General features: G+C 50.6%; 1 protein-coding gene across 1 annotated transcript; it reads right to left on the reverse strand.

Moving 5' to 3' along the window:
- TRAIP (TRAF interacting protein) lies at positions 1 to 26442 on the reverse strand (the record flags this gene model as incomplete). Its single annotated transcript, XM_082663596.1, has 15 exons — positions 1 to 482; positions 704 to 754; positions 866 to 1015; positions 1289 to 1337; positions 3573 to 3728; positions 11364 to 11452; positions 11900 to 11989; positions 12743 to 12830; positions 13588 to 13701; positions 14202 to 14296; positions 15528 to 15655; positions 16261 to 16300; positions 18710 to 18793; positions 19297 to 19354; positions 26345 to 26442. The coding sequence occupies 15 exons, from the start codon at positions 26440 to 26442 to the stop codon at positions 357 to 359; spliced, it is 1416 nt and encodes a 471-aa protein (XP_082519722.1). The 3' UTR covers positions 1 to 356.
- Between the last annotated feature and the right edge of the window lie 583 nt (positions 26443 to 27025).

Genomic DNA, 27025 nt, shown 5'->3' on the forward strand with positions numbered 1-27025 from the left:
TACAGTCAACAAAAAACCCTGGTCTGGAGGACCAGAAGCAGCCCAGCCACATCCGATCATGGCTATAAATGGGAGCCTGGAATACGGAGCAAACCCTGCTGGCAGGAACAGTGAGCTGATCACATCAGCTCTCACAGGGAGACCCAGTATGATGGGGGGTGGGGCAGTGTCTGTGTGCAGGAAAAGCACAGTTTCTGGGCCTCACCTTCACCCCCATCTTCTTGTTTATCCTTGTCCTCAGGGCTGGTCCTAGAAGAGGGGCCATGCCCCGCAAACCATCTGCCGAGCCAGTCCGCAGTCCTCGGCCTATAAGTCAGAGGCATGTATCTGGCCACTGATCAGACTCACTGTTCTCACTACCACAGGAAGGTGTCCAGCTTGGCCTGGGAGGGAGGGAGCACTGTCCTGGCCCCCAGTCTCTGCTTAGCCCTGGCCTTGGGCTTGGGTTTAACGGGCAGTGAGCGGATCATAGTCGTGTCAGTCTGAAGGAAATGTCAAGGAAGAGGCCTAAAGAGGGGACTGGAATGGAATGCAGGGCAGGAAAGGCTCAGACTTGGTGGTGGGCAGCCCTGCTATACTGAGTAAGGTCTGGCTCTGCACACCTGGGGCTGCAGCCACTGGTGGGCTGGGGTCTGGGGGTACAGGTGAGGGATGATGTGGGCGCCACAGCTCAGCTCAGCCCAATGCTACAGAACAAGGATACAGGCTGGATGAATTTTGTCCGGCCTCCAAGTCCATCGAAGCCAGTCCTTACCTAAAGCAGAAGGAAGAGGTGAGTGGGCCAGGCTAATGGGCTAGGGGGCTGGCCACCCAGCCCCACCCCCAAGGAGGCTGGCACTTGCCACTTTTAGGAAACCACACTCACTGCATCTGTGCTGCGACAGGGCTCTGCCCTGGTCCTCTTGGTCTGTTTCTGGCCCAGGACAGCATTCCGGATGAAGACAGGGAAGGCACCAGCCAGCTCCTCATCAGGCTCTCCCAGACAGCGCTGGCCACCCAGCAAGAGCTGGGACTCCTGCAGAGGAGACCCCAGAGCCAGGCTTGATAAGCCGGATGGCAGCAAACAAGGAGGGTAGGAGGTGTGTTGGAATAGGATCAGGATCTCTGATGCTTCATCAGGAGGCAGGAAGGACAGTGAGTAGGGTTCCCAGGGTGGCTCCAAAGTGCTTCAGTCCTCCAGGGGTGAGAGGACTCTGGCAAGACCCTGACCTCTCAGAAAACCAGATTCATACTCAGTCCCGGCCAGAGTTGGAGGGTGATTGCCTGAGCTTCTTCTGGGAAGCCTTACCTGCTTGGGGCCTTTGGGCATCTTCTTGAGAACGTCCTGAACGGGAGAACTGCAAGAGCAAAACGTGAAGACAAGAGGCAGGTGAGCAAGACATAAGGGGTAGGTGAGGGACTTCCCTGTTGGCAGAGTGGTTAAGCATCCGCCTGCCAATACAGGGGACACGGGTTCGAGCCCTGGTGTGGAAAGATCCCACATGCCGCGGAGGAACTAAGCCTGTGCGCCACAACTACTGAGCCTGTGCTCTAGAGCCTGTGAGCCACAACTACTGAGCCTGTGCTCTAGAGCCCGTGAGCCACAACTACTGAGGCCCACATGCCTAGAGCCCGTGCTCTGCAACAAGAGAAGCCACCACAAGGAGAAGCGCGCGCACCGCAAGGAAGAGTAGCCCCCGCTCGCCGCAACTAGAGAAAGACCTCCGTGCAGCAAAGATGCAACGCAGCCATAAACAAACAAGCAAACAAATAAATATATTTTTAAAAGGGGGGGGGCAGGCGAACCAGGCTCAGCACATTCCCCTTGGGAAGCCACCGCGTGGCATGGCTGCTGGCATGGCTGCGTGCTGGGCAAGGCACCTCAGTAATCCCTACCCCAAGAGCAGGTCTGTGAACAGCTGGATAGCCACAGCCACCAGAGTGGTGGAGGCAGGGGAGGTTGGGCCATATTCCAATCTTGTGGCTTCCACTCAGGGACAAACCAATTCCACTCACCATTGGAATGATGGGCTCTCAGTCACCTCACCACATCCTGGGCTGTATGTGGGGCTGGAGAGCCCAACAAATTCACTACCCACAGAAGGCAGGCCACTCATGCCCTGAAAATGAGCTCAGGCCTAGCCCCATCTGCCTAGAGAGGGGTCACCACCTCCAGAGGACCCTCAGTAAGTTAGAGAGCCCGTAAAATACTCTCAGAACACAGGGTTAGGCCATGTCCCTAGATAAATCTGTGCAGGTAGGGTCTGGGGCAGAACAGGTCATGGCCCCAGGCCCTAGTCTGCCACTCCTAGTTCCAGAGCTGGACCCAGTGTTTCCATCCAACTCCTGGGGACCCTAGCAGCTGGATACCCTCTTCTCATATCTTCCCAGAAGAGTGGGAGAATGGTGACCTAAGGCTGACCCTGTGGATTCTCAAAGCCATAAGGACAGGGGCAGGATCAGGGCCTGCAAATATTGAACCCCTCTGTTCCTGCCCCCATAGCCTGTGGTGATGCCGCATGATGACCATGGGAAGAATCTCCTCTTGCTCCACTTGCAAGTCCGGTTCTGGGGAGGCTGGGCTCCCTCACCCCCCTCACAGGCACTGAAGGTGGTAGAAATGTCTCTAAAAGTTATGGTAGCCTGCAGGCCCCAGGTGCCCACTTTCAACCTGTATAGTTAAAGAGGCAACAAGAGGAAGCCAGAGTACCGAGCAGGCACTGATAGGCCCCCTGACTGTAGCCCACATGCTCTAGGTTTGTTTCTCACTGCTACCAGGCCTGGCCCTATACAGCACTGGTGCCTCTGCCCCTGAGTCTGGGGAGGGGTAGAAAATCCAGCTGGCTTTCCCTTTTGTCCTCTCCCTGGGCCTCCTCTACCTCCACTGCCTAACATCTCAATTTCTTTCTCTCATGTCCAAAGTCTTTGACTGAGAAAAAACTTGCTCAGCCCCTGACTCCCTTACCTGAGCAGCGTACAACTACATGGATGTACAGGAGTAGCTCTTGTCTCCATGATGAACTAGTGGCCTGCCTGGCCAAGGAGACAGCCTCCCTACTCCCAGTCCCACTGTACCAATAGTGCAGGTCCCACCCATACCACTGCAGCTCCTCATAGCTTTTCATGTCTGCCCCTGTGGGCTACCTCCTTAAGTGGTAGGGCTCTGGTTCCATGGTCTGATATGGTCCTGCCTCAAGCATGAGCCTGTGGGGCACACAATGGAAGAGGAAGTTCAGAGTCCCTGACTTAAGACTCCAGCGAGCCCATTCAAGGTACTGGGAGCACCCTGCCTCCCAACAGCATCAGCCCAGACCTGCCCCTGCTGGGACCCCCATGTTCTCTCTAATTCACATCCCCAACTTTGCTTGAAGGGTGATTGTGAAGATTAATGAGACAAGCAACAGAAGGGCTTTGTACAGATTGAGTACTCAGGAGAGGGCAGAAAGGTAGCTGGAACCAAAGCCATGGCCATGGCCAAGCCCAGGTGACCCTCACTGCCCTGTCAGCCACTCAGAGTTATTAGGGTAGGACCTGCAGAGATCTCTTAGCCATCCTCCCTCCAGGCTGTGGAAGGGCCAGGGGCTACCACTTACTGTGCCTTCTCTGGGAAGAGCCTCTTGGCATGGCCATGCTGGGTGCTGGAGGGCTGGGCTGGGGGAGTATCCACATTAAAGGTGGCATTGAGGTCAATATCATCGCCGAAGGCTGGCCGGCGAAGCTTCAGGTTCAGCATCTCCACAGGAGCTGGGCTATAGGCAGAGATGGCCTGGTTAATCAAGACCACAGCGGCAGCCCAGAAGGACAAAAGCCCCTCAAGCATCAGAGATGGCTCAGCTCCAGGGGCCTGGAGCCCACACCTGGTTTAGAGCCATCCTGCAAGGAAGCCCAAATCTCTACAGAAAAAACCACTTGGCTTAGTCCTTCACACAGTGGAAGTCTGGAAGACATGAAAGGAAGCAAGCAAAAACTCACACAAAACCCAAATGTACAACTAAAAGGTCTTTTGTTCACGTAGCCTCATTTCTCAGAATGCAAGGCAAGGATCCTGTCAGAGAGGTGACCACAGACTGAAGTAAAGGGATGTCCCTTCCAGTGCTACTTATTATGACAAATGGCACAATCTTAGAAACTGGCAAAATGACTCCCCTAGGGGGCTGGTACTGTCATAGCTTGAATATGATATACACATTAAAGTAGTGTTTCTAGAGAGTAAACTTAATAACATGGGAAAGTGCTCATATGTTAAATTTAAAAAGCAATACAAAACTCTATAGTCAACAAAAGAAAAAACAGAAAAATTAGACTTCACAAAAATTTTAAATTTCGCGCATCAAAAGATACTATCAATAGAGTAAAAGGGCAATCCACAGAATGGGAGAAAATATTTGCAAATCATATATCTGTTAACGGATTAAAATCCAGAATATATAGAGAACTTCTAAAGCCCAACAACAAAAAAGCAAATAACCCAATCGAAAATGGGCAAAGGACTTGAACAGACATTCCTCCTAAGATGATTTATAAATGGCCAATAAAGGGGAGTTCCCTGATGGCCTAATGTTTAGGATTCTGGGCTTTCACTGCTGTGGCCCAGGTTTAATCCCTGGTCTGGGAACTGAGATGCCCATAAGCCGCAAAATGGCCAAAAGAAACCACCCCCCTAAACAAATGGCCAATGAAGACATGAAAAGACCCCCAATACCACTAATCATTAGGGAAATGCAAATCAAAACTACAATGAGACACCCCTCACACTCATTAGGATGGCTACCATAAAAAAAAAACAAAACAGAAAATAACAACTATTGGTGAGAATGTTCTTAAATTGGAACCCTGTGCACTGTTGGTGGGAATGTAAAGTGATTAAATCACTGTGGAAAACAGAAAGACAGTTCCTCAAACAATTAAAACTAGAATTATCAAGTGATATAGCCATTCCATTTTTGGGTGTATGTGCAAAAGAACTGGAAGCAGGATCTCAAAGAGATATTTGTGTATCCGTGTTCACAGTAGCATTATCCACAATAGCCAAAAGGTGGAAGCAACCCAAGAGTCCATCTACAAAAGAATGCATGAGCAAAATGTGGTATATACATACAATGGAATATTATTCAGCTTCAAAAAAGAAATTCTACAACATGAATGAACCCTGAGGACATTATGCCAACTGAAAGAAGCCAGTCACAAAAAGACTGTATGATTCTACTTACATGAGGTATTTGGAGTAGTCAAGACCATAGAGACAGAAAGGAGAATGGTGGTTGCCAGGGGCTGAGGGGGAGGGGGAGGAAATGGGGAGTTACTGTTTAATGAGTATAGCATTTTTTACAAGACAAAAATTCGGGGGATAGATGTTGGTGATGGTTGCACAACCTTATGAACATCTTTAATACCACTGAACTGTACACTTAAAAATGTTGGTAAGGGACTTCCCCAGTGGTCCAGGGGTAAAGAATCCGCCTTCCAATGCAGGGGACGCGGGTTCGATCCCTGGTCGGGGAATTAAGATCCCACATGCCGTGGGGCAACTAAGCCCATGCGCCACAACTACTGAGCCTGCGTGCCTCAACTAGAGAGAGAAAACCCGCACGCCACAACTAGAGAGAAGCCCGCGCGCCACAGTGAAAGATTCCACATGCCACAAAGAAGATCCCGCGTGCCGCAACTAAACCGGATGCAGCCAAAAAAAAAAAAAAAGTTGGTAAATTTTATGTTATGTATATTTTACCACAATAAAATTGGGGGAAAAAAAAACAAAGAAAACTCTATGTATAGTATAATCACATGACTTGTGCACACACATCCCCCACTCTACCACATACAGAAAAAGGACTTGAAGGGATTTTCCGCTGGTCAATGGTGACTACCTCTGGGATAAGTCCATATTTTCCAAATTCTCAACAATGCATGTGTTTTTACTTTTTTTAATGGGGGAAGGGTATAATTCTATTAGAAAATTTAAGCCAACAGGATTTTTTCTAGCCCATCCAGACCTGGTGGGGCTCCCCAGCTCCTGTGATCAGAGAACTCCGGGGAGTGGCAGGGGAAGCCCCAAGACCACTCTTTCCCTCAGGAGCCTTTCAGAGCTGCCCACAGCCCTACTCTCACTACTCAGGGACAGAGGGATGAGCTGTGCCGTATTAGTCTCTGGCCAGGAGCCAGATGGGGTGTGCAGATCAGAGGAAAGGAACTACCTGCACTGACTTGGGTAGGTAAGCAATCTGGGAAGCTTGGACTCTCTCTTTCTTTCCCTGGCCAGACCCCTGGAAGCTCTACCCTTTCCTTGCCTGTAGGTGGAAGCAAAGGCTGCATAGACCCACCTCAGACCAACTTCACGCATTGCTTTGCTTCCCACTCTGGGAACCACAGCATAAAGCAGCAGTCAGGACCACTCATGCCAATCTTTTTTTTTTTTTTAATAATTTTATTTTATTTATTTATTTTTATTTTTGGCTGCATTGGGTCTTCGTTGTTGCTCACGGGCTTTCTTTAGTTGTGGTGAGCAGAGGCTACTCTTCATTGTGGTGCTCGGGCTTCTCACTGCGGTGGCTTCTCTTGTGGAACACAGGCTCTAGGCGCGTGGGCTTCAGTAGTTGTAGCCCAGGGGCTCTAGAGCATAGGCTCAATAGTTGTGGCACGTGAGCTTTAGTAGTTGTGGCTCGCAGGCTCTAGAGTGCAGGCTCAGTAGTTGTGGTGCACGGCTTAGCTGCTCCGCGGCATGTGGGATCTTCCTAGACCAGGGCTTGAACCCGTGTCCCCTGCATTGGCAGGAGGATTCTTAACCACTGTGCCACCAGGGAAGCCCCATGCCAATTTTCTGTAAGATCTGTTACTCTGCCACTTTTTACCAATCTCAGCAAGTCCAGGTCCAGGTTAAGAGAGGTGCACTCAGGTGGCAGGCAGGGTCTGGCTATGACAGCCATTTTGCCCTCCAGGTGGCTCAGGGTAGGACTTCCTGCTGCCATTGCCTCAGACCTTGCCCAGTGGTGTTCATGGCATGGGCCCAGCCTTGGCTCAAGCCAAGCCAGTCTTTTTCACTCACACCTCCTGGCCATCCCCAACACTAAATTCAAGACTCAGGAGGTTCTCTCAGTGCCTCCCTCACTCCCCCACACCATCTGGCTCATATGAACACATTTCTTGTTCCCTCAGACACTTCCTGGTAAATCCTTCTTCTTTTATAAGCTCGAACCCTGTTTTTCTTCCTGCCAATGGTCCTTCTTTCCTTCCCACCTTCTGTCTGTCTGACAGACAAGGTGGAAGAGTCTAGAGCTTAGTGGCCATATACACCCCCCAACTGGTTGAGGGCTTGGCTTTAGGTCCTCCTGGGTGATACCATCATCTTTGGGATAGTCACCCATGGCCAACATACAGGGCTTCATGCCAGAGGACTCAGGAATTGGGGCAAGACACCCCTCTTTCCAAAACTCAACCAAGGCCCTGGGCAGACCTATTACCTGTGTGGCACGGGAGTTAGTCAGTGTGTCCTCCATGAACTCATGGCAACCGGCAGGCCTACCCTAAGCAAAGGCCTCCCCAACTCCCTTCAGCTTGGAGGTCAGGGGCTCTTGGGGTCCATGAGAGAGGTCTTCCAAACACCTCCTCTGTGGTTGGGGGTGATAGCTACCTCCTGAGGCCTCCCTAAAATGACAGGAGTGAAGGATAACCCTACTGCAACAAATGGAATGGGCAGCCATCATCAGTACCCATAGAGTTCCACAAAAATCTGGGAGAGAGCATGGCCAGGGGATAGGAGACTTACACAATAGCCAGAACCCACCAGGAGAGGGCTACGGATGCAAGGGAGGAGCGGGGAAGACCTGGATTTACAGATGCATTAAACAAGCCTGAAAATGGGGGTACTGATGGAAGGTGCGAGCTTGGTGCCACCCCTCCCTACATCAGGGAGTGAGCACCAGGAAGTGAGCCTGCTACCTGGGGCCAAGAATGAGAAGGGCCTTTTCTAAAGTCACCTGCAAACCATCCACGGGATCTTACGGCAGCCAGTACTGGACCTGACAGCAAATCCCTCTGCACCTAGGTTCAGACATGATACCAGATGACTGCACATTCTCCCAATCCCTGCCCATAAAGGTTGGGTTCCCAGGACACCTTTCTGTTATTCCTCCTCAGAGGGCCACAGGCAGCCAAGGACCCCCAAGCATGAGAGGGAAGTCCAAGAGAAAGGCCATGATGTGCAAACACTGGCCCTGACAGAAATGAAAATGCTAGACCATAAAACAAGGTATAGCATATTTTGCCAAGGATGTATTCAGCGAGCAAGAAAGAATGTGTGCAAATTTAAAATGCGATTGCTGATTCAGCCTTAAAAAGGAAGGAAATTGGGACTTCCCTGGTGGCGCAGTGGATAAGACTCCAAGCTCCCAATGCAGGGGGCCCAGGTTCGATGCCTGGTCTGGGAACTAGATCCTACATGCGTGCCGCAACTAAGAGTTCGCATGCCACAACGATGGAGCTCACCTGCCGCAACTAAGGAGCCCATGTGCTGCAACTAAGGAGCATCCAAGCTGCAACTAAGGGGCCTGCCTGCTGCAACTAAGACCCAGTGCAATCAACTAACCAACCAAACAAATAAATAAAAAGAAAGTAAGCAAAAGCAGGAATGGAAAGTCCCTGGGCACCTAGAGGAAGCCTCTGTGCTTGTGCTCCCCCTTACTGTGGACGCCAGACACAGATGACAAGTGCATGGAAACACCAAGGCCCATGGAATAGAAAGTGGAGGGAGCACGATGGGGAGCTTGCAGACAGCAGCCTTGAGTGATATCCTAAAAAAAAGGATTTTTACTTTCTGCCTTGACTCAGGTTGGGTTCTAAAGGTCTATCTACATGAGATGGTCACTGAGACTAACAGCTCCCTGAGGGTGGGTACTATACCTGCCAAGCTCCGGACAGAGCCCTCATGTTACCTGGGGCTTCCAAGGTGGCTGGGCCGATAGACTCTGAGTGTAGAGTAGGTAGGAGGGACCAGAAACAGAGCTCAGTTTGTCAAAATCAGCCACAGGCTGGACCTCACAGAGTCATGTGCCCATCACACTCCCACAGCCCTCAGACCTAAACTGGGGCAGGCAGGCAGCCCTGGCTCTGTAAAGAGACACTGGAAGGGGCTTCCCTTGTGGCGCAGTGGTCAAGAATCTGCCTGCCAATGCAGGGGACACAGGTTCAAGCCCTGGTCCAGAAAGATCCCACATGCTGCAGAGCAACTAAGCCCGTGCACCACAACTACTGAGCCCACGTGCCACAACTACTGAAGCCAGCGCGCCTGGAGCCCATGCTCCACAACAAGAGAGGCCACCGCAACGAGAAGCCAGCGCACCACAACAAGGAGTAGCCCCCGCTCACCGCAACTAGAGAAAGCCCGTGTACAGCAACGAACACCCAACGCAGCCAAAAATAAATAAATTAAATAATTAAAAAAAAAAAAATGAAACACTGGAGGACCTGAGGTATGAAAGGAAAGAGAAAGACTGAGGAATGAAAGGTAGGAGAATGAGAGGAAACTGGCTTGCATGCATTCACTGCCCCCCTCAGATGCTGACCGGGTACTATGGTGTGGGGGAAGGAGCGTGTGTGTGAGGAAGCTGATGGTGGGGACACAGATCAGGAGGCAGCTCCCGGTCTACTCACAGCCGGGTGTGTACACAGGGGGTAGACCAGGCTCCAGAAAGCCTCTAGAGCACCTCTGTGGACCCTAGCAGCTGATGACATCTGAATAAGAAGTGCTACCTGTGCAGAGGACAGTGAGCTTATTTCTGCTGAGGAGACTAGGGAAGGCTCCGCAGGGCAGCTGACACTTCAGTGTGGAGAAGAGCAGAAACACAGGAGGGCATAGGAGCAGGAAGGCAAGGGGTGTTCTGCTGCATTGGGCAGTGTGATTTGGCTGAAGCCTGAATATCCACCGCAGCCCACAAGGCCAGCTCCATGAGGGCCTGAGGCCAGTGCCAAGGGTCCTGGGAGATGTTTGGCAAGGGAGTGGCATGATGCCCTGGGGCTGCTATACAGGACAGGGGGGAGGAGTGGGGCGATGGGTCACAAGTCTCACACGGAGGTGGGAGCAAGGAAAAGGGTCAGGAAGGCACCACAGAAGTTAGATGGGCAGGCTCTAGCAATTGAGTGGATGTGGGGAAGAGGGAGCATAATGAGTTTCCAACGTTGAAACGTGGCTCAAAGGGACTTCCCTGATGGTCTAGTGGGTAAGATGCCACACTCCCAATGCAGGGGGCCCGGGTTCGATACCTGGTCGGGGAACTAGATCCCACAGGCATGCCGCAACTAAGAAGTCCACACACTGCAACTAACAGCCCGCATGCTGCAACTAAGAAGATTGCATGCCACAACTAAAGATCCCTCATGCTGCAACTAAGACCCTGCTCAGCCTAAATAAATAAATAGTTAAATAAAAACAAAAGTGGCTGAAATAAAAGTGGCTGGGGGGCTTCCCTGGTGATGCAGTGGTTAAGAATCTGCCTGCCAATGCAGGGGACACGGGTTCGAGCCCTGGTCCGGGAAGATCCCACATGCCGCGGAGCAACTCAGCCTGTGCGCCACAACTACTGAGCCTGCGCTCTAGAGCCCGTGAGCCACAACTACTGAGCCTGCGTGCCATAACTACTGAAGCCCACGCGCCTAGAGACCATGGTCTGCAACAATAGAAGCCACCACAATGAGAGGCCCATGCACTGCAACGAAGACTCAACACAGCCAAAAAAAAAAAAGTGGCTGGGGACTATGCTGGTGGTCCAGTGGTTAAGGATCCGCACTACCAATGCAGGGGGCATGGGTTCAATCCCTGACTGGGGAACTAAGATCCTGCATGCCGCGTGGCTCGGGGAAAAAAAAAAAAGTGGCTGGGCTGCTGGGTTGTGTCTTCTGTCTGGACCATCAGGAGGGCTGCTAGGCAGGAGATTGCCCTGAGGACCCTCTCAGCCCATTGGCTTCTGTGAAACACTGGGGAGGAGGACACCCATCCCTCTGCCTCTGGCTCCCTCTGCTGGCAGCTTTAATGTGCATATTCCTGGAACCAGAAGAGAGTTACAGTATTTCCATGGTTGTTTCAGAACCTGGGGCAGACGGATACATTAGGTGAGCCATTCCATAAACAGGATGCCCTGAGCTGGTGCTCCTGCCCTTTCTCTGACCAGCCCTAGGTACTTTCTGGCCTCCCCTGGCCTCTCCTTGTCAGAACCCAGAATCTACCTCAAAGCTGCTTTCCAGCTAAATCTTGGCTATCTCCCAGGGCAGGGGGTCCACAGCCTTCAGGCCCACATGGGCCACCCACTCCCACAAAGCCAGGAAGAGTGAGGACACCCTTACCAGGGAGCTCTTCCAGCCTATAGCCCTTGCACCACCCCAGAGGGTCAACAAACCTCTCTAAAACCAGGCGGTTGACAGCCTCACTGTCCACTGGTGGCAGGTTCAGGGTTTCCTGCAGCATCGTTAGCTTTTTTCTCAGGCTCTTGGGGAAGGAAAGAGAAGAGAGTGAAAGAGCCGCTGAGGCACCAAGTCCAGAGGGACTACCAAGGACTGAGCACCACACACGAAAGGCAAGCCCACTGGGAACAGAACAAGGCCCGAAACCCAAATATCAGGCTCAGGAAGCCAGGACCACCCGACCTCAGAACCCGTCTCTGGTGGAGCCCCTACTCTGGTGGTCTCAAGGATGTAGGCACAGGACAGACTGTGAGGAAGACCCAGGTGCTCTCTGTCCTCTGCTGAGGAGGCCCCGGCTCCAGACCAAGGGCCAAGGCACATGTCCTGACCCACCCTGACCCAGGAGGATGCAGGGATCCCAGAGCCACCACCACTGACTGGTGCAAGGTTTCGCGGGCAGAACTGGCCAGCCCTGTTCTTGGAGGGCACATAAGCCACCCCTCGTTCCCGCCTGGCCAGAGATGTCCCTCACTGCGATTTCCTTGTCAGCACTCTGTAAGTCCTTCTGGGCCGACCTCAGCTCCAACTTGGCCTGGTCCAGTTCAGAGTAGACTGTCTGCAACTACAAGAAAGTGTAAGGAGAAAAGGATGAACCCAGGGGTGCCCATGTGCCCTGCCCGCACCTGCTGCTACACCAGCTCGTGGTAGCCCGGGGTCCAGAAGAGCTGGGAACACGGGAGGGAGACCCTAGCTCCATGGGGCTGGACCTTAGTCCGGCAATGTCCATCTGGAGCTGCCCAGGAGCAAGGGCTACTTCCTACACCCTTGCCCATGGATGCACCATGCCCAGAAATAAAAACTGCTGTGCTGACTGCATCAGGTTCCAAGATGCCTTCTACTGGGTGTTCCCTGGTGGCCTAGTGGTTAGGATTCCAGGCTTTCACTGCCATGGCCCAGGTTCAGTCTCTGGCTGGGGAACTGAGATCCCACAAGCCGAGCGGCGTGGCCAAAAAACACAAACAAACAAAATAAAAACAAAACAAAAAATACCCCCAAACAAGAGGCCTCATACTCTGGGCCTGGAACAAAAAACAGGCACCTGCAGCTGTCACATTTGGGACCTGTGTGCTCCAGCCAGCTGAGAGGTACCCAGAAGAGCAGAGAGGAACAGAAGTGTGCAGAGGCTAGGGGGATACCTGCCTGATCTACCACCCTAACTGGACAAGCCATGTAGCCAGAGTCAATGCCCAGTAAGGATCAGAAACCAGCCTCTGTGAGTCATCCAACAGCCCCATGGCCTTGCTTAGGAGACACACATGAGCATGACAAAAGGACAGCCACCTCTCCCCTCACTGTCAGCTCCCCACTGAATTACCTTGCTTCTGGAAGAAAACAAATCCTTCTTCAGTTTGTCGGCTAGCTCCCCTGAGGCCTTCCGCGCCTCTTTTAGATTCTCGTACTCTCTACAAAGGGGCCATGGAAAGACATGTCAGCACCAGACACCTGCTGGTCAGACTGAGCCACAGCACCAACCAAACACAAAGCCCAGCCCAAGCCCTCAGGCCTTCTCATTCCTACTCTGACACCTGAGCCCAGAGGGGACCAGGTGGTGCTGTGGAGGGTCTGGCACCCAATGCAAGGAGAGCTGGTGAGTCTCTGTTCCCTGCCTGCCTGCAGGCACTGGCGATTTGAGAGGGTGTGCAGGAAGCCCCGGCCCCACTACGAGGCCCCCTACACCACCTGACCCCTACACGAGGCATCTGGGATCCTCCATGCCTGTCAGCCAAGTGGTCCCTTTTCTCCCACCTCACACCCATTGTAGTAAACATCTGAGCTGAGTTTCTGATGCAAGCCAGGCAGGGTCAGTAACAGTGCTAATAGGAAACAGGCTCCAGATATCATGATGGGGCTCATGGCTCAGAAAGCTGTGCCAACGTCTTTAGAAATAACACTTATAGTTCACACTCAATTCTCTCAAAATCCTGTGAGGCAAGTTATTATTATCTCCATTCAGGAAGCTGAGGATCAGAGAGGTTAAGAAATTGGCTCCTGGCCACATGGTGAAAGGGGTGAGGGTTCAAACTGAGGCAGCATGGCTCCAGAGCCTGCCCCTTAACTCCACCTGCTGTGCTTTACAAGAGATGGGCAACAGACGGAGAGGCATGGCTGGGGTGCCATGGCTTAGCTCCTGGGCTTGGATAGAGGGGCCAGAGTACACACTTCTTGAGGGACACGCAGTACACAGCCAACTGCTCCACCGCTGACTGTCCCACACCCATGTCGCGGATCATCTCCTCCACCTCGGGCCGCTGACTCTGGAGTAGGAGCTCAATTCTGAAAAACACCCAGCCCACGGCATTTAAAATCTGGAGGCTGATGGGTAGGTACCCAGTGCAGCTCTGCTTCCCTTTGCTGCCGTTGCTATGGTGACAGCCTGAGCTGCTAGGATGCTTCAGCAGGCAGGTCTGTCCAAAGAAAGGCCCCACAGCAGAGCTAAGCACAGCTGCAGTGATGCTGCTGAGGAAGAAGGGGTGTTGACAGAGAGCCTCAGGTCAGGGATCCCCAGAGAGAGGTTCTTGGAACAAAACCCCTGCCAGGTCATTTGGCCACAGGCAACAGGGACAGGGAGGAGTGTGGCAAGAGCCCCCATGGAAAGTAGAGGAGCCCACAGAGGTTGAGTAAGACCTGTGCCCATACTCAGCTAGCCTGAGCCCCCCATGGCCTATGGAGAGTTGAGCTACAGAGGTGAGCCAGCCCCTGCTGAAGTCCTGAGAGCTGTGCCCCAGAGGGCCCTAGATGCAAGGGCACAGGGCAGGCCCCAGATCCAAGCTCACCGCTCCATGGTCTTCATCTTGTTCCGGAGCCGGCGGGCCTCCTCCCGTGCTTGTTTGGTCTCATCCTGCTGCTGTTCCAAGTACTTCATCTGCTTCTGAAGAGCAAACGTACCCCTACATATCTGTTGCTTGGAAGCTCCTGGGGCCAAGGCTAAAGTCACTGGGAGAACACTACCCTAGAACTATATGCTTTTGAAAATGCTGATAAGCATATGCTCCAACCCCCAGGAGGTAAGGCTCCTGGGCCCCACTCTGGCTTATGCTTTTTCTGCTAAGAGGCCCTAGGCCAGCTGCTTCCTCACCTCCCTGTTTGCTTCCTCCTGAGATAGGTCTTACCATAGGCACAGCCCACTCCCAGGATCTATAGGCCTGCTGGGGGCTGCCAGGGTCCTGTGGCCTGCTGTGTAGGAAGCTGAAGAAGCCTGGAGCACAAATCCAGGCTGCGCTATCCACCAGCTAGACCTATGGACAGTTGCTGGGGTAGGAGAGCTGAGCCAGAGGCAGCTGGCCAGGCTGCCCTCAGTACCTGGCCACTTCATCTCTGACCTGGGACTGCCAGTAGACTCCTGCTCTACAGCCAGGTGCTGGTTCACTCCTTCCTTCCCACTGGCCAGGCCACGTGATCCAGGCCAGCCACGAAGCAGAGACAGAAACAATGAACACCCTGGGGCTCTATCTGTTCACAAGGATGGCTCCCTTTCCCTTTCAAATGGCATCCAGCAAGGACTGCTCCTTCCTACGAGGCCAGAATATTAATTGTGGATTCAAGTCAATCACCTCATGCCCCTCGGAGAGCAAGAGGCTCACCAACCTAGGCTGACACAATATTCATTTGGGTCTAGAGCCACTTGCTCTGCAGGCTTTGATCTGCCCGGTCAGCTCAGCACAGCCGACTTCAAAGGCCCCCTGCTCCTCCCTGGGATGCTGTTTGATCTGGCTCCAGAGAGCAGCCCAGCAAAGAACTAGAGTGCTAATGGAAGGTTCTTCAGGCTGGCTTTGTCAGTGGAGTACAAACCACTTTTGGAAGCACGGCCCAGCCTCACTGAGGTCTTGGCTGAGCAGCCCCTCCATGAAGCACTGGGCAGGCCTCACCTCTCGAAACTACCTAGTACAAAATCCATAAGTGCAGGCAATACGACCCTTTTCTCATGGGCTGGATGGGTACAGCATGGGAAGCCTGGGGAAGATGGGATTTGCCTCCATTTTACAATTGCACAAACCAAGGTATTGACCAAGGCAGAACCAAAAGACAAGCCCAGAGTGAAGAGTCCAGGACTAAAACTATATCTCCCCAGCAATCTGTGTCCACAAGGCCTGGGGACCCACCTTGAGGGTGGAGCACAGCATCTCAGCCTTGTCTAAGGCCTTCTGCAGGGATTCAACAGTGGCGTTGCGTTCTTCCAGCGTGTCCCGCAGAGTGTCAATGATAAGCTGGCCGTCTCGTTTTTCCTTCTCTGGAGCAAGGGTGGGGGATAGAGGGAGAGGAGAGGCCCGTCCACACTGCAGTATGAGAACATGGGCCCTTGGGCTCCAGCACACCACCCCAGAGCCAGGTGAGGAACAAGTCTCAGGCCAGAAAGTTGGGTGGCCCGCTTCTCTCTCTGGCAGACACCAAACCAGGGACACCCAGCCAGAGTCTCTTCCTTCAGGGGATGAGACCCTCTTTCTGATGCTTGGAACTACTTGAGTAAAGATTTCACTGCTCTGTGCTCCTGTGGGTCTAGTTAATTCATCATCCCAGAACTCAAACAAGTTCCTGCCAAATTTGGCAGTGGAACCCTCACCTACAAATATTTTGTCCTATCAGATAGCCCCCTCCCAGCCCGGGTCCTAGGCAAGCAGCCTCAGACAAAGAGAAGAGGCTCACCTGATCTAGGTGGACAGCTTCAGTCACCTCCCTTTCCTTTCCTTTTCTGCCAATCACAAGAGCTGATAGGACTCTTGGACATATGAAGCAGGGAGAGTCCCTGGCTCTGCCAGAAGGTTGGAGGCCTTCCTCCCAGGGCCTCTCCCTCCACTACCCAAGTCAGGGGCTTCCCAGGGCCCCTTGGGAACTCACCTTTCTGGGAAAGCAGAGCTCTGGTATTATCCAGTTCATTCTGCAAGGCAATATCCACAATAAGCAGCAAGAAGGCATCAGAGCTGGCCTCCACTCAGCCTCCCATAAGGCTTGTGGGGAGCCCCAGGAGGGGACAAGGAGGCCTATGGGCCCAGGGAAGCATGAACCCTGCACACCTCAAGGCCAAGCTAAGTCAACAATGTAGAGAGAAACCTTGCTTTATCTCTGTGTGCCTTTTTAAAAAGTAGGTAAAATGGACGAAAATAATCTCAGGTACAAGACCCTAGGACAGGAAAAGAGGCATAAAAGCGGCAAAAGAAGTGGAGCTGCGCCTGTGCAGTCAGTCTCGTGGCAGAGGCTTCCATCGCTTCCTTGGGCCTGTGCTGGCCTTGACCCTCTCTGGCATTAGCTGCACTCACTGGGGACACAGAATTGGGATGTCCAAGCACCTTGGGCCACCACTGCTTCCCTCCACCCTGGGTCCTGCCTGCTTCATGGTCTGCCCCTCTCCAAGCTCTAAGCTGGCTCTGTGCACCATGAATCTTCCAGCCCCAGAATCCAACAGGTAGGTGAACCAGGACAACTTTGCACCCCTGGATGAAACCTCACCTGCGCTAGGCTCTAACCAGACTGTTGTGAGGGTCAAATGGGCCTCTCAAAGTGCGTGCCTATGTTCCGAAGCCACTGCTACAGAACCACTGAGAGGCTGAAGCAGAACTGAGCCCAGCTCCCATTCAGGAGTCCCATGTACTCAACACCCCTGTGGGCAAGAGACATGCCTACTCCATAAGCAGGAAAACCAGGTTCGGCAGACCTGAAAGGCTTGGCCTAGGGTTCACGGTGGTAGCTAGATGCAATCCAGAAAAATCCTCCTCCAGATTACCCTCCCCAGGTCAACGCAAGACTCAGAATATCGGGCTTCCCTGGTGGCACAGTGGCTAAGAATCTGCCTGTCAATGCAGGGGACACAGGTGTGAGCCCTGGTCCGGGATGATCCCACATGCTGTGGAGCAACTAAGCCCTTTGCACCACAACTACTGAGCCTGTGCTCTAGAACCGGCAAGCCACGACTACTGAGCCTGCGCTCTAGAGCCCGCAAGCCACAACTACTGATGCCCATGCGCCTAGAGCCTGTGCTCCGCAACAAGAGAAGCCACTGCAATGAGAAGCCCGTGCACCGCAACGAAGAGTAGCCCCCGCTCAATGCAACTACAGAAAAGCCCTCACGCAGCAACAAAGACCCAACGCAGCCAAAAATAAAAAATAAATAAAATAAAATAAGTTTAGAAAAAAAAAAAAGGCTCAGAATATCACATGTGACCAATACTAAGGCCTAGCCCCAGTGCGTGGATAAGTCCCTGTTGTCAAACTCTCTACCCAGGACTCTGGGGCAGGAACTGTTGGTGGCTGAGCTGGTCAAATAGGCCGGACATCTGGGGTGGAAGCGGTGGGCAGAGAAGGGCACACACGGGCTACCTGAGAACGGCTGCCAGCCCAAAGCTACCGCTAGTCCCCTGGCTCCTTCCACACCCAAGCAGGGTGCCTTCCAAGCCCTTGCTCCAAACTACTCAAGATTTTGCCTCCCTGTCTCCTAGATCTGGCTCAGAAGGCCAGAAAGAAATGAAGCTGCCTTTGTTGCCTTTATCACAGGGAGGACACGGCTTAAAACTGGGAGCAGTTACCATGACGATGAACATGTTAGCTTTAGGCATAAAAGTTCCACGTTCTTGAAGCAGTGAGGTTCCAAGGACATCACAGCACCCTGGGACCAGGGCCAAATGAATCCTGATCTGACAGATGCCCAGCAAATTAACCCTCAGAGTCCAGGTTCACTTGCAAACCCCAATCCCACTTATTTGAGAGGTTTCTGCCAATCCAATCCCTTTGTACACAAAGAAAGCTAAACTTTACACTTGGAGGGGAAGCAGTATAAGTGTAGGAGGGAACCCACCCATCCTCCCCTGCAGTGTGGGTTTCTATCCTGGCTGCATATCTTGATTCCAGGGGCTCTACCCTCCATTCCTCCTCTGAGAAAGACTCAGGCACCTGGATATATACCAAGTTCCCCAGGCAGTTTTGAAGCACAGGCAGGTTTGTGAACAGTAGGTTCACACATATTCCCTGGCTGAGGACTGAAAAGATGGTTGTAGACCCTTTGCGAGGTGGGGGAACTTCAGGAGAGGCACTCTGAACTATGGTCAGAATTGCTCTGAAATCCCCAGGGGAGGGCTCACAGTCAAGTGGCTCCCCTCCCCGCTAACAGCGTATTTCTCCAATGACTGTAGCATCATCACTTGTCCTCTGCTCTCTCAGCCTCTGCCTTGAAATCTCTACCAAGTCTTCCCTCCAGAACTCCATCTCCATACTCGAGGTGCTCTCCCTGGGTAGGAGCAGAAAGTGAACTCTCAGAGGGCTTGGGGTTCAGTAGAATGAGATAAATTCTGGGTACCTTTAAGAATTCTGCATCTAAGACACTCTCCTCCTCCTGGGCAAGGTCAAAGAAGAGCTTATTGATAATGGTTCTTTTACCGACCTGAATGAAAGAACAAGATACAGTATGACTGCACAGCTGGGTCATGGGCAAGGATAAGGGTGTACATTCAGCCTAGCCCATCTCAGGCCTAACCTTTCACAGCACATCCCTTGGAGTGAGAGGACCTCTGTAACCCTGTAGGTGGCCCAAGCTGGTGCCACTAGCTTGGTGGTTACTGAAGTCATGTCACTGCACACCCATGTGGTAACTGTTCAAAAGAAACCCCAACTCTAGGTGCTGGGCATTGCAGGGGAAAGGCAGGGAAGGAGACCAAATCTACCCAGGTGAAGATTGGCCCAGGCAATGAGTCCATCCGCCTGCTATCTTTGGGTACAAAGAGGCCTCCCGAGCCGCTCAAAAGCACAAGTGAGGCTCGACCAGCCTCAAACCACGAGGGTCCAAATAGGTCAAAGACATTGCTTAGCTTCAGAGATCTTTCCTCATTCCTGCTCCCTGGCAAGGAGCTGTCTTTAGCTGAGGTGTTTTCATCCTACCACCCTCACCTGGATTCGGCACTGCGGGCAGGTCCGACTTGGTGCTGTCTCGAACCACTGAATTAGGCTGGAATGAGAAACAGAAAAACAGACTTGTGAGCCATGGCTTGGAGCGAGACATACAGGCCAGGTAGCCACCCCGACCAGAACAGCGCCTGTCCTGCTCCTCCTCGACCCAATGCCTGCCTACCCAGGAGGGCAGCACCACAGGCCATGACGGTATATCCCACAAGGCCTGACTGGTACAAGCACTCCAACCAACTGGCCCTTTTTTGGGCCCTGTTGGCTTAGATTTCCCTACCCCTGAGCTGCAATTTTGTCAACTTTCTAGGCTTGGAGCAGGGCATGGGGGAGCAACAGTCAAAGCCAGACTCCCTCAGAGATGGGGGTTGTAATAATACCCCCATGTAAGCTAGGGCTCCAAAGGGGTACACTTTCAAAGTAAGGATAAACTAGAGGTAAAAGCAAGTAGCAGTAAAAGCAAAACACAGCCCAGCTATGCACCATCTGCTTTAAATTTTAATTAAAATAGTCTCCTGCTAGGGAATTCCCTGGCAGTCCAGGGGTTAGGACTCCGTGCTTTTGCCAAGGGCCCAGGTTCAATCCCTGGTGGGGGAACTAAGATCCCACAAGCTATGCAGCGTAGTCAAAAAGAAACAAAAACAAAACGTAGTCTCCTACTGGTAAACAATCCCACCCCCAGGAACCAGGGAGAAACAGAATCTTTTCAGGAAGATGATACCATAATCCTAGGCCTCAATTTTTTTTCTATAAATAATTTTTCAAATACATATAATACAAAGCTAACAATGCATAATGGAATACTACACAGCAATGAGAACGAATGAGTCTACAACTAAGAACAAATTATGGATGAATTACATAAATATAACATTGAGGAAGAGAAGCCAGATACAAAAAAAGGTATATTGTGTATAACTCCATTTACATAAAGTAAAAAAGTAGGCAAAACTCATCTATGTTGCTGGAAGTCAAGACAGTGGCTATCCTTATGTGTGGCGGAAAGGCGGGCAGGTGGGAGTAACTGAAAGAGTGCACCAACCTGGGTCGTTGGACTCTTTAATCAATAGAAACTGATAAGATGCCAGAGGAGAAATTCAGGCAAGGCTTTATTGGGACTTGTGCTGCACCTCAGGGAGCAAAAACAAGCAACAGGTGCCCTTGCTTGCTCACTGTGGGGCGGGGGGGGAGCTGGCTCCTTAAATGGGGTGAGTGTAGGGGTGGGTTGGCAGATTGAGCCACAGGGGTGGCTTAGGTAGTCTGCCCACCCCTTTGGTGCTATGTGCAGGGGTCATGCACAGTACCCTGCTTTTGCTCCAGGCATTTCAGAAGCGACAGCTGGGTTGTGGCCTTTTTGTATTTTTTGTTTGTAATTTGCCCCAGCTGCTGCACACATGTACTTATTTTTAGTCCCCTATAGTTTCTCTGTATTCTGTTGCTTGAGGAGAGGTTTGTCTAGGTGCAAGTGCAAGCACTCTGGCAGTGTCCCAGGTCCCAGCCTGTCTCAGGAGGAGGTTTCTGGAGTGCTGATGTCTAGTTTCTTGTTCTGAATTCTGGTTGCAAGGGCGTGTTCAGTTTGTGAAAATTCTGCAAGCTACACACTTATTATATTTGTACTTTTAAAGGTTTTATTTATTTATTTTATTGATTTATTTTTGGCTGTGTTGTGTCTTTGTTGCTATGCGTGGGCTTCTCATTGCGGTGGCTCCTCTTGTTGCAGAGCATGGGCTCTAGACGCCCGGGCTTCAGGAGTTGTGGCTCACGGGCTCTGGAGCGCAGGCTCAGTAGTTGTGGCGCACAGGCTTAGGTGCTCCGCGGCATGTGGGATCTTCCTGGACCAGGGCTCGAACCCGTGTCCCCTGAATTGGCAGGCGGATTCTTAACCACTGTGCCACCAGGGAAGCCCCTATATTTGTACTTTTTTTTTTTCTTTTTTTCTTTTTTTTTTTGCTGTACGCAGGCCTCTCACCGCTGTGGCCTCTCCCGTTGCGGAGCACAGGCTCCGGACGCACAGGCCCAGCGGCCATGGCTCACAGGCCCAGCCGCTCCATGGCATGTGGGATCTTCCCGGACCGGGGCACGAACCCGTGTCCCCTGCATCGGCAGGCGGACTCTCAACCACTGCGCCACCAGGGAAGCCCTATATTTGTACTTTTATGTAACATTTCTTTTTTAAAAATTTATTTATTTATTTATTTTTGGCTGCATTGGGTCTTTGTTGCTGCGCATGGGCTTTCTCTAGTTGCAGCGAGCAGGGGCTACTCTTCATTGCAGTGTGCGGGCTTCTCATTGTGGTGGCTTCTCTTGTTGCGGAGCACGGGCTCTAGACGCATGTGGGCTTCAGTAGTTGTGGCACGTGGGCTCAGTAGTTGTGGCTTGTGGGCTCCAGAGTGCAGTTTCAGTAGTTGTGGTGCACAGGCTTAGTGGCTCCAGCACGGCACGTGGGATCTTCCCCGACCAGGGATGGAACCCATGTCCCCTGCATTGGCAGGCGGATTCTTAACCACTGCACCACCAGGGAAGTCCCTGTAATGTATTTCAATAATTTTTTTTTAAGTAAACAGTTATACAAGGAAAAAAGCACTACATAGTGCAAACCAGAACATATCCACAAAGACTTAAGATATTCGGATTTTCACAGACCATAATAAACACATTATGCTGAATAAATAAAAATTAAGATTGAAAATATCAGCAGAGGGCTTCCCTGGTGGTGCAGTGGATAAGAATCCACCTGCCAATGCAGGGGACACGGGTTCGATCCCTGGTCCGGGAAGATCCCACATGCCGTGTAACAACTAAGCTCGTGCACCACAACTACTGAGCCTGTGCTCTAGAGCCCGCGAGCCACAACTACTGAGGCCCGTGCGCCTAGAACCAGTGCTCCACAACAAGAGAAGCCACTGCAATGAGAAGCCCGCGCACCGCAACAAAGAGTAGCCCCCGCTCACCACAACTAGAGAAAGCCCACACGCATCAACGAAGACCCAGTGCAGCCATAAATAAATAAAAACTTTTTTAAAATTAAAGAAAAAAAGAGGGCTTCCCTGGTGGCGCAGTGGTTGAGAGTCCACCTACCGATGCAGGGGACATGAGTTCGTGCCCCGGTCCGGGAAGATCACACATGCCGCGGAGCGGCTGGGCCCGTGAGCCATGGCCGCTGAGCCTGCGCATCTGGAGCCTGTGCTCCGTAACGGGAGAGGCCACAACAGTGAGAAGCTCGTGTACCGCAAAAAAAAAAAAAATTAAAGAAAGAAAATATCAGCAGAGAATTCGAAAATAAAAGGTGACATATCAGAATTTAATAAGGACCAAACAGAAATTCTAAAACTGAAAAAATGGCCAAAATTAAGAATTCAATGGATGAGTTTAATAGCAGTTTAGACACAGTTGAAGAACTGGTATATTGATAGATAGGTCAGAGGAAACACCGAGAATTAGAAAGATGGAAATTATATGAGAAATGATAAGAGATATAAAAGATACTGTGATAAGGTGTAGCATACATATAACTAGGAATTCCAGAAAGAAAGTGTTAGGTAGAATAGTGTCCTCCCCTCAAAAAGTGTACGTCCTAATTTCTGAAACCTGTGAGTATGTTACCTTATATGACAAGAGTAATTTTGCAGATGTGATTAAGTTAAGGAGATGGAGAGATTATCCAGGTGTGTCCCATGTAACCACAAGGGTCCCTGTAAGTGCAACAGGAGTATTGGAGTCATACAGAAAGCTGAAGATGTAACACTGCTGACTCTGAAGATGGAGAAATGGGCCATGAGCCAAAGAAGGCACAGCTCCACTTCCATCTTGATTTTAACCAAGCAAGACTCATTTTGGACTTCTGACCTCCAGAATTATAAAATAATAAATCTGTGTTTTCTTAAGCCACTAAGTTAGTTGTTAATTTGTTATAGCAGAAATGAAAAACTAACATAGAAAGAAAAGAGATAATGGAATAGAGGCAATACATGAAGAGATAATGGCTGATAATTTCCCAGAACTGATTAAAGAAATTGTTCCACAAGTTAAAGAAACCTATGATTCTCAAGCAGATTAAAAATAGTAACAAAAAGAGAATTGAGGTAACTATATTATTGTCAGACAAAATAGACTTTAAGTCAAAAATGTTTACAAGAGACAAAGAACGACTTTACATATTGATAAAAGGTTCAATCCAACAAGACATAACAATTATAAACATATATGCACCTAACAAAATACATATGAAATATATACATGGAAGAAAATTGTACAGAATTGAAGGGAGAAACAAAAAGTTCCCCAATAAAAGTTGGAGGTGTTGGGACTTCCCTGGTGGCTCAATGGTTAAGAATCCACCTTCCAGTGCAGGGGACAAGGGTTCAATCCCTGGTCCGGGAAGATCCCACATGCTGTGGAGCAACTAAGCCCGTGTGCCACAACTACTGAGCCTGCACTCTAGAGCCCACAAGCCACAACTACTGAAGCCCGTGCACCACACCGCAAAGAAGAGTAGCCCTCCGCTCGCCACAACTAGAGAAAGTCCGAACGCAGCCACGAAGACCCAATGCAGCCAAAAAAATAAAGTTTAAAAAAAATTATTTAAAAAGTTGGAGATGTCAGTACCCCACAATTTCAATAATGGATAGAACAATCATACAGATAATTAATATGGAAATAGAGGACTTGAACAACTCTTTAAACCAAATAGACCTAACAGACATATACTCCCCCCAACAACAGCAGAACACACATTTTTCTCAAGTGCACATGGAACATTCTCTAGGAAGGTCATATGTTGGGCCACAAAACAAGTCTTAAATTTTAAAAGGCTGAAATCACACGAAGTATCTTTTCTGATCAAAACAGAATGAAACTAAAAATCAGTAACAGAAGAAAAATGAACAAATGTGTGGAAATTAAACAACACACTCTTAGACAACCAATGGGTCAAAGAAGAAATCACAAGGGAAATTAGAAAATACCATGAGATTAATGAAAATGAAAACATACCAAAACTGTGTAATACAGCAAAAGCAGTGCTAAGAGGGAATCTGATAGCTTTAAACACACAGAATAAAAGAGAAGACACCCATTAGGATGGCTATTATGGAAAAAAAACAAAACAGAAAATAAGTTTTGGCAAGGATGTGGAGGAACTGCAACCCTTGTGCATTGTTGCTGGGGATGTAAAATGGTGCAGCTGATGTGGAAAACAGTAAGGCAGCTTCCCAAAAAATTAAATATAGAATTACTGTATGATCCAGCTATTCCACCTCTGGGGATAACCCAAAAGAAATGAAAGCAGGAATGTGAACAGATACTTGTACACCAATGTTCATAGTAACATTACTCACAGTAGCTGAAACATGGAAACAACCCAATGTCTATTAACAGATAAAGGGATAAACAAAATGAGGTATTTTCATACAATGAATACTACTTAGTCATAAAAATGAAATTCTGAAACATGTTACAACATGGATGAACCTTGAAAACGTTACGCTTAGTGAAATAAGCCAGACTCGAAAGAACCAAATGTGCAATTCCACTTATATGAGGTAGCTAGAATAGAAAAATTCAAGGAGACAGAAAGTAAAATAGAGGTTTCCATGGGCTGTGGGAAGGGGAGAATGGAAAGTTATTGTTTAATGGACACAGTGCTCTGTTTGGAATGATGGAAATGTTTTGGAAATAGATAGTGGTGATGCTTACACAACGTTGTGAATGTACTTAATGCCACTGAATTGTACACTTAAAAATGGTTAAAGGGCTTCCCTGGTGGCGCAGTGGTTGAGAGTCCACCTGCCGATGCAGGGGACGCGGGTTCGTGCCCCGGTCTGGGAGGATCCCACATGCCGCGAAGCGGCAGGGCCCGTGAGCCATGGCCGCTGAGCCTGCGCGTCCGGAGCCTGTGCTCCGCGGGGGGAGAGGCCACAGCAGTGAGAGGCCCGCGTACCGGAAAAAAAAAAAAAAAAAAAGGTTAAAATGCAAGGCATCTTTGAGCTCACTGAGTAAACACCCTTCTGATAAATTTTAAAATTTTATGAAGAAGTTATCATTGAAATTAAATGGTGGCAGACACGTCCAAGGAATATTGCAGGAATTTGATCCCTTTATGAATCTTGTGACAGGTGAATGTGTGGAGATGGCAACTACTGGGCAACAGAGCAATACTGAAATGGTGGTAATATGAAGAAATAGTAGCATGTTAAAAGTTTTGGAACAAGTATAAACAATGGCTGTGTTCACCAAAGAAATCAATTGTTTCCACGTGTTCCCTTTCCAAAGGGCCTGTTTTACAATGATATAAAAATCAGGTTGTGTACATTTTCATACTAAACTTTTTTGTTACGTAAACTTTTGCAAAAGTTTTTAAAAGGTTAAAATGTTAAATGTTATCTTATATATTTTTTACTATAATAAAATAGTGTATAGTAAAAAAATGAAAAAATGGTTAATTTTATGTTACACATATTTCACCACAATTAAAAAAGGAGCTCGGAATCAGCCTGTTCACAGCTGCTAGAGGAATCTCCCCACTAGCTGCACACTCAACAGAACGGCTTGATTAGAAAGCACCTCCTTACCCTTCGATGTTAACTTGGGTTTGCTGAGGTCAGTGAATACACTGAAGTGTCTGACCAACGAGATGACTGTGGACAGAATCATTCCAAACCATCAAACAAACCACAAGAAATCGGGTAGCCAGCAGTCTACTAGGTCTCGAAGAAACAAAAGGGCTCGCTAATGTGGTGAAAGTTCATTTCTGCCCGGGGTGCTAATTTTGAAATCACATCTCTTTGCAAGTCGATCAAAGAAACCCCTACTCTGTCTTCATTAAACCAATCCTGTACCCCCGACCTCAGCTCAGCTGTCACCTCCTCCGGGAAGCCTGCCATAACCCGCCTCTGCCCAGGTCAGGACCTCTCGTGGGGCTCCGTCTAATGCCGTCCTCATCACCAGTCTGGGCTCCGGGTCGCCCGGAGGCCCGACACCCCACAGTCCTGTAGCCGTACGGGGGCAAGCGCCCAGCTCCAACAGAGCAGTCACTCACCACTGCAAGTGGAAGATGTGGCCGCAGTGAATGGCGGCCACGTCGCGGGAGTGATCGAAGAAGTCAGAGCAAATGGTACACAGAGCACGGATAGGCATGACGACTGGTCTCAAGTGGCCAAGGTAGCCAAGGAAAACGCGACGGGTTCAGCTTCTTGGCCGTGCTTCCGCGTCTCAGCTTGCTTCAAATTTGCCTCCCGAGCGCAACTTCCGGGAGCGGATCGGAAGTGGCGACAAGGCACGTGAAAGCGCGGACTGAAGGTTGGGTCCGGATTGGACGAACCCTCAGGGGCGGGGCTTAGCGGCCCACCGGCCGTAAAGAATCCTGGGGCCGAGCGCGGGCCTGAAATTGTTAGCGGTAATTCTCCGGCGGCTCGCGGGAAGACAGCCGGTACCGCAGGAGCGCAGCGTTGGATTGGCACGAAGAGCAGCTGCGCCGCCGGCCGGGCCCCTTTCTGGGGCAAGACTGGGAGTTATGGTCCCAAGCCAGAGCTGGTGCCAGGTGCGCTGGGCACGGGCTTCTCAGCCTTGTTCTCTCGGTGTAGCCTCCTCTGCCCTTCGGGGGAGTCGAGAAGACCACGGCCGTAGGGGAATGGGACGACGGTCCCGATGGAGAGCGGGTCCCCTGGCCTCTGGACAGTGCTCGACCATATGGTGGAAGCCCATAGTTCCCAGACCAAAA

The sequence above is a fragment of the Grampus griseus genome, assembly GCF_964374135.1.
Source record: "Grampus griseus genome assembly, chromosome: 10".
Taxonomy (NCBI): domain Eukaryota; kingdom Metazoa; phylum Chordata; class Mammalia; order Artiodactyla; family Delphinidae; genus Grampus; species Grampus griseus.